Source organism: Chinchilla lanigera, unplaced genomic scaffold, assembly GCF_000276665.1.
Source record: "Chinchilla lanigera isolate Chin_1 unplaced genomic scaffold, ChiLan1.0 scaffold00002, whole genome shotgun sequence".
NCBI classification, from domain to species: domain Eukaryota; kingdom Metazoa; phylum Chordata; class Mammalia; order Rodentia; family Chinchillidae; genus Chinchilla; species Chinchilla lanigera.
In genome coordinates, this window is record NW_004955403.1 from 47,919,700 (window position 1) to 47,927,391 (window position 7,692).

The 7,692-nt window shown below is 49.9% G+C and overlaps 1 protein-coding gene across 1 annotated transcript; it reads left to right on the top strand.

Annotated features, from left to right (window-relative positions):
• The first annotated feature begins 708 nt into the window (after positions 1 to 708).
• On the top strand, positions 709 to 7,223 carry Nefm (neurofilament, medium polypeptide). Its single transcript, XM_005373708.2, has 3 exons — positions 709 to 3,143; positions 3,839 to 3,963; positions 5,323 to 7,223. Exons 1-3 carry the CDS (start codon positions 1,770 to 1,772, stop codon positions 6,728 to 6,730), a joined length of 2,907 nt encoding a protein of 968 aa, XP_005373765.1. The 5' UTR covers positions 709 to 1,769; the 3' UTR covers positions 6,731 to 7,223.
• The last annotated feature ends 469 nt before the right edge of the window (positions 7,224 to 7,692 follow it).

Sequence of the window (7,692 nt, forward strand, 5' to 3'; positions counted from 1 at the left end):
AGCACAGATGGGCCAAGGGAGCTCAGAAAAAAATTTAAATAAAGTCCCCTAGAAATCCAACCCTTTTCTGATTAACGTACTGATTAATACGACTCTGTCATTTAAAGGTCTAGAGAAAGCTTGCTGTGAAAAGAGCCTAGTTGAGTCTGAAGTCTCTATTTTTTACAAACAGTGGCTCCTTCTCACCTACAGCAAGCACTTGACACTCAATCACTGGTACATGTGGCCCCAACATTGTCATTAGTCCTGCATCAATCCTTCATTTTGTCTTGCAGTATTCTGAACCTTTTTAACCCTGAATTACCCCCAAAGCACCATCCAAAATGAAAGGACATTTTACAATTAATTATGCACCAGACAGCAAGAAGTTTGTGCAAAGTCCTTCTATAAATTAACATGCTTAAAGACAAGGTACATGTATCTCAAATCAGTTACTAAAATGTAGAAAGGGGGACAAAAATATCTTGCTGTATTCAAGGTTGTGATGAGTCTGTTTGGCAACTTTTAAATTAATTTAAAATTAATTCAAGGGGCTGGGGATTTAGCTCAGCGGCAAAGCGCCTGCCTCGCAAGCGCAAGGTCGTGAGGTTCGGTTCCTGGTACCGGAGAAAAACCAAAACCAAAAAAAAAATTAATAAATAAAATTAATTCAAGTGTCATTTTATTCATTGCACTTACACATTAAAAGTACTAACCCAACAGATAATAGTGATTTGTTTTCAAACTTATCATAAACTATATCCTTGGATATTTCCTCTCCGCAGATTTCAATTTTTCTTTTCAAGGAATATTTGACCTTCAGATCCCAGGTTTTGTGTATCCTGATTCCTCGCATTGACCACATATTGGAAAATTCAAGCTGCGCTTCAAGTATATATTTCTGTTAACTGACTTTGATGAATTTTATCTCTTTTCAAAATCTGCAATCTGCTTATTGTGCCAACTCTGCATTGCAGAGAAGTCTTAGCGTGGGATTCCAGCTTGGTTCCTGCAAAAAAGTCACTACAAACAGGCTTTAACTGTCCTTACTTGGGGAGAGAGGGGGCAGGGAACCCCCTGCCGCTGCCAACCTGACGGGCGCGGCTGGCAAAGAAGCCCACCCAGACCGCAGTCTCCTCCTGCTGGGCTGGGCGCTGTCCTTGGTGCTGCCGACGCCATGCGAGCACCAGCGCCTTACCTTCTGCCCCTGTGGAAGTGCAGACGTCCCCCAAACGTTAAGCAGAATGTTGCACCATATCCCACTTTTAATATAAGTAACTGTCCCCGGCCTGTCCTCTTTGTCCCCTTCCTGAAGCGTTCAGGCGACGCGTTCCTCAAAGTCTTTTCTTCTTCAAGACACAACTCCTCTGCGCTCATCTCTGGCTGCTTTAAAACAAGGGATGGGGGAAGGGAAGAGAGGCAAAGGAAGATGAAGTGGGGGAGGGGACGCGAAGAAGGGGAGAAAGAAAAGACAGGGAGGCAAAGGTACCGGAGAAAGGGGCTCAGCAGAAGGTCGGGGTGAGTGGAACTAAAGAGCGCTGGAAGCAGGAGGAAGAAGATGGGTCCCAAAGACGGGGAAGTGAGAACGCACAAAAGATGGATAAAGCAAGAAAGTAACGGGGACTGGGAAAGCAGAGAAAGCTGTGAGGCTATGAAGTGGAGATCTGAAAGAAGAAGGGGACCCGAGGGCCCGAGAAAGAGCTGCGCAAAGCAAGGGAGAGCGACTAACAAAGAGAGGGCAGTGGGTGGGTATTCGCCCCCAGGACGCAAGCTACATCTGAAGGTGAAAGATGGAGAGGGGAATCGCGGGGGCCGAGGGGTCCGGGGCTAAAAGGGAAGCTGGGGGAGGGGCTGGGACGGGGCGGTTAAGTGCGGGGTGCGCTGCGGCGCCGGCCCACGTGGAGTGGGAGCTGAATCACCGCCGAGCCGCCTCCCCCTTCCCCGGCCCGGGCCGGGCCCGCAGTCCCCGCCTCCTCGGCCGCCGCCTCCACGGGGCGGGGCCCTGGCCCGCGACCAGCTCCGCGGCTATAAATGGGCTGTGGCGAGGCCGGCGGATCGCTGTGACAGCCACACACTCCAAGGCCTCCAAGATGAGCTACACGCTGGACCCGCTGGGCAACCCGTCCGCCTACCGGCGGATAACCGAGACCCGCTCCAGCTTCAGCCGGGTCGGCGGCTCCCCGTCCAGCGGCTTCCGCTCGCAGTCGTGGTCCCGCGGCTCGCCCAGTACCGTGTCCTCCTCCTACAAGCGCAGCGCGCTCGCCCCGCGCCTCACCTACAGCTCGGCCATGCTCAGCTCCGCCGAGAGCAGCCTCGACTTCAGCCAGTCCTCGTCCCTGCTCAACGGCGGCTCCGGCGGCGACTACAAGCTGTCCCGCTCCAACGAGAAGGAGCAGCTGCAGGGGCTGAACGACCGCTTCGCCGGCTACATCGAGAAAGTGCACTTTCTGGAGCAGCAGAACAAGGAGATCGAGGCGGAGATCCAGGCGCTGCGGCAGAAGCAGGCCTCGCACGCCCAGCTGGGAGACGCGTACGACCAGGAGATCCGCGAGCTGCGCGCCACGCTCGAGATGGTGAACCACGAGAAGGCTCAGGTGCAGCTAGACTCCGACCACCTGGAGGAAGACATCCACCGGCTCAAGGAGCGCTTCGAGGAGGAGGCCCGGCTGCGCGACGACACCGAGGCGGCCATCCGCGCGCTGCGCAAAGACATCGAAGAGTCGTCGCTGGTCAAGGTGGAGCTGGACAAGAAGGTGCAGTCGCTGCAGGATGAGGTGGCCTTCCTGAGGAGCAATCACGAAGAGGAGGTGGCGGACCTGCTGGCCCAGATCCAGGCGTCGCACATCACGGTGGAGCGCAAAGACTACCTGAAGACAGACATCTCAACGGCGCTGAAGGAGATCCGCTCGCAGCTCGAGTGTCACTCCGACCAGAACATGCACCAGGCCGAAGAGTGGTTCAAATGCCGCTACGCCAAGCTCACCGAGGCGGCCGAGCAGAACAAGGAGGCCATCCGCTCGGCCAAGGAAGAGATCGCCGAGTACCGGCGCCAGCTGCAGTCCAAGAGCATCGAGCTCGAGTCGGTGCGCGGCACCAAGGAGTCCCTGGAGCGGCAGCTCAGCGACATCGAGGAGCGCCACAACCACGACCTCAGCAGCTACCAGGTAGGAACCGCGGCTGCGCGGCCAGCCTGCGCCAGCGCCAGCGCCGCGCGCCCCCGACGCTCCTGCGCGCGCCCGAGCTTCCTCTCTGCCGCGCTCCCTGGTGGCCGCTCGCCAAGGCGCACGGGCAGCGCAGACCCAACTTAGCGGTAGCAAGGTGTCCTCCCGGCACTTCTCCTCCCCGCCTTTGCCCGGTCCACCTACCCCAGCTGCCCACGAGTCCTGACCTTTTGCAGAAGTGCGCTTCTTTTCCTCGGTCGTTCTAGTTTCTTGCCCTTGCGCGCTTAAAGAAGGATAGCTGATAAACAAACAACTTTAGGATAGCTTGTGTACAGACGACACAGGCACCCTCCACTTTACCAGCAGGGACTCACGGGATCTCGGACCTGGCGTCAGCCCCAGGGAGAGGGAGGACCTGGCCCGCCGAGGGGTTTCCCGTGCACATCTTTCCCTCTGAGACGCCTTCTTAGTCCACTGGCCTCAGTGCGTGTTGTGCCTGAGAAATGACTTACTGATTTTGTCTGCGATTCCCTTAGCTTTAAAGGGGAAAGTAGAGGGGGTTAGGAGCGAGGTCTGCAAGGTTTGCAGCGCCGGGATGGGGGCGAAGGACGGGCGGGTCAGAGGTTAACTAACGCGGGGTTTGCGAAGGAAGTTACTACTACGAGGACGAGTCTACCGAGATTCTCTGTCTGTCTTAGGACACCATCCAGCAGTTGGAAAATGAGCTTCGGGGAACCAAGTGGGAGATGGCTCGTCATTTGCGAGAGTACCAGGATCTCCTCAACGTCAAGATGGCCCTGGATATCGAGATCGCTGCGTACAGGTACTGCAGAGGGCGTCGTGGCTCAAAAGGCTCACCGCACTGCGGAAGCAGCTCAGGCGGTGACCCGGCCCCTGAGCAAAAGTGGGCAGGCTGCGAGGGCCTGAGATCAGCGCCTGTTTTCCTAAACTCACGAAGAAAATACTCTCAAGAATTGCGAATGTGTTTTGATCACTTTTATAACAGATTCTAAAGAACGAATACGAGTTGAAATAAAGTTGTAGATACTTGGGGTGGGGGGACACCGATTGAGGTCATAGTTCATGCTTTCACTTTTTACTTTAGTGAAACATATTTTTGAACGCTCGAAGCACACATGAAGTTGTAATTTTTAATATTTCCCCTGCTGGTTTCAGCAAGATTATGTCAAGGACAAGCACCAGAACACCCTGTTTCTCTGCTACAGCTTACTATTGCCATCATGTGGCAAAGAATAAATGCTTAGAATATACACATATGTATTTTACACATGTGGGTAATGCAGATGTATTATTTTATACTATAGGGTAGATTATATGTGTAAATATACGCCATGTGTGCTACTTACTATGCAGCTACAGCCATAGTAACATTATGCATAGAAACATACACAACTAAATATACAGACACACGTAGGTACAGTCTCTTCAAGATGGAGAAACTGACCACGTTTCCTGATGCCACTTTGCTGGTGACTGAATTCGAAGTACAAAATCCTGAATTAAGCAGGTTTCTTCTACCAATGGTTAATCATAACAAAACTACATTGCATTCTCCTTTTTCAGGGAAGCTACACATTGAGTAGACACTTCATGATTGAAATTGCAGACCAATTTATAATGACACATAAATTATCAGCACCTACCTATAACTTGATACAGCCCAAGTTATAAAAGCATACTTCATACTTCTGTTAAAATTTTCTGAACGTTATATCTGCTTTTGAAATACTGCATTTCCTGACAGCCCAAATGCTCAAGAAGACGCCTGAAGAGTTTTTGGTTTTAATTTGAGGGGGTTGTTTTTCTGTTCTGTTTTGTTTTGTTTTGTTTGCTTTGGAGGTGTTTTGGCCACTAGCGAGATTTTCAGCAAATTCCTACTGCACCAAATGCATCCCAGCTGCAGAGTAACACTTCATGGCTGGGTGTGGTTGGTTGACTACTGGGAGTGGTTACTGCAGAAGTCAAGGAGAGTCTGTCTCCGTCCCTGAATATGACAACACATCAATGAGATGACAGTAGGCACTACACTGGCTTGGTAGAATCTTTTCCTTAGGTGATTCTATTTATTCACAAGTAGCTACTACATTCTTCCAGAGTGTGATGAGGCCCAGAGGCTCAATGGGATTTTAATTCTGTCTTGTCTTCTTTGATTTCCTCCTAGGAAACTCCTGGAGGGTGAAGAAACCAGGTTTAGCACGTTTTCAGGAAGCATCACTGGGCCAATCTATACACACCGACAGCCCTCAGTCACCATATCCAGTAAGATTCAGAAGACTAAGGTGGAGGCCCCCAAGCTCAAGGTGCAACACAAGTTTGTTGAAGAAATCATAGAAGAAACCAAAGTGGAGGATGAGAAGTCGGAAATGGAAGATGCCCTGACAGCCATTGCAGAGGAGTTGGCAGTTTCCACAAAACAAGAAGAGAAGGAAGAGGAGGCAGAAGAAAAGGAAGAGAAGCAAGAGGCTGAAGAAGAAGCGGTAGCTGCCAAAAAGTCCCCAGTGAAAGCTGCTGCGCCTGAAATTAAAGGAGAGGAAGAAGAGGAAAAGGAGGAGGAAGAGGAGGAAGATGAGGGTGTTAAGTCCGACCAAGCTGAAGAGGGCGGATCTGAGAAGGAAGGCTCGAGTGAAAAGGATGAAGGTGAGCAGGAAGAGGAAGGAGAAACAGAGGTGGAAGGGGAAGGAGAAGAAGCAGAAACTAAAGAGGAAAAGAAAGTCGAGGAGAAGAGCGAAGAGGTGACTTCCAAGGAGGAGCTGGTAGCAGAAGCCAAGGTAGCAAAGCCGGAGAAGGCCAAGTCCCCTGCACCAAAGTCGCCTGTGGAAGAGGTGAAGCCAAAAGCAGAAGCTGTAGCAGTGAAAGGTGAGCAGAAAGAGGAAGAAGAGAAAGTGGAGGAAGAAAAGAAAGAAGTGGCCAAGGAAGCTCCCAAGGAAGAGAAGGTGGAGAAGAAAGAGGAGAAGCCAAAAGAGGTGCCAGAGAAGAAGAAAGCTGAATCCCCAGTGAAGGAGAAAGCTGTGGAGGATGTGGTCACCAAACCAGTAAAGGTGAGCGTGGAGAAGGAAGCCAAAGAAGAGGAGAAGTCTCAGCAGCAGGAGAAGGAGAAAGAGAAGGAGAAGGAGAAGGGGAAGGAGAAAGAGAAAGAGAAGGAGAAGCCAGAAGAGGAAGGAGGGAGTGAGGGGGAAGGGAATGGCCAAGGCGCCAAGGAATCCAGGAAGGAAGACATAGCTGTGAATGGGGAGGTAGAAGGAAAAGAGGAGGAGGAGCAGGAAACTAAGGAAACTGGCAGTGGGAGAGAAGAGGAGAAAGGTGTGGTCACCAATGGGTTAGACTTGAGCCCGGCAGATGAGAGGAAGGGGGCTGACCGAAGCAATGAAAAAGTGGTGGTGACCAAAACAGTAGAAAAGATCACCAGTGAGGGAGGCGATGGTGCTACCAAATACATCACTAAATCTGTAACTGTCACTCAAAAGGTCGAAGAGCATGAAGAGACCTTTGAGGAGAAACTAGTGTCAACTAAAAAGGTAGAAAAAGTCACTTCACACGCTATAGTAAAGGAAGTCACTCAGAGTGACTAGGAATGGAATCCATTGCAAAAAGGTTAAGCCATATGACAATTTCAAAATGCATGTGATTGACAGCTTCAACACAGAACGGGTTCTCCCATGGGGGCTCTGGACATTGTATTTTACTTTGTGCAATACGAGGGAACTGCATGCGAGCTCAGGGTGCCTCCTCCTCAGTCTTTGGGGGATTCAAATGCATGATATTGTATGTATCTGGGGAATTTGCCAATTTCCTAAGCTGTTGGAAGGGGGGCACTTGGGGGGGATATCTCGAGATGTATTATGCAAAGTACCAACTGAGCCAAAAATAATAAGTGAAACACAGAACTCTCTTAGCCTTAAGAAAGCTATATATGAATAATTATGTTTACCTCACTGGTGCATCTAAAATGGACTTTCGTTCATGGGAGAACCTCGCTGACATGCACAGTTTGCAAACTTATGTTGATAGATGTTAAATGTCACAACAGTATTTGCTCAATAAAGGTCATATATTGGAAACATAGTCAATTGCTTGGTGTTGTTTCCTGGTGAAATCTCTTCTACCTGAAGTTTCCTTTCCCTAGAATAGATTATTTTCGGGAATTGTAGCCAAGCTGTCTCTCATCACTCTCCCTGAGTGCGTTCACTTCACTTGAAGACATTTTCAGGTGTCAAAATCTTTCCTTAGCCCAACCTTCATCCCACAGTTAAAAATTTTATTTCTGAAATAAAAATAAAAAGCATCAGATAAAAAAGGAGCTGTGGGTGGACAGAAGTGTTCGGTCTCTAAATGTTTCCTTCTCAAATCAGAGCGGAGAAAACGTCAAGATGAGAGTAGAATAAGGGAGTCACAATTTTTGATTTGGTTTTGAGCCCTAGATCAAGGAAGCTGTGGAATTTTATAATACTGTGTTTGAAATCATTACTACCCCCAACAAAAAATAGCTGCTCTCAGAGACACACCTCTGGTACACACACATACAAGCGTGTGC

What these genes read in the sequence shown, in the direction of transcription:
- Nefm (XM_005373708.2), top strand. Translation starts at nt 1,770, where the DNA reads ATGGAGAGGGGAATCGCGGGGGCCGAGGGGTCCGGGGCTAAAAGGGAA. An exon ending in ACGACCTCAGCAGCTACCAG is followed by an intron (nt 3,144 to 3,838) that starts GTAGGAACCGCG and finishes TGTCTGTCTTAG; the next exon opens with GACACCATCCAGCAGTTGGA. An exon ending in ATCGAGATCGCTGCGTACAG is followed by an intron (nt 3,964 to 5,322) that starts GTACTGCAGAGG and finishes ATTTCCTCCTAG; the next exon opens with GAAACTCCTGGAGGGTGAAG.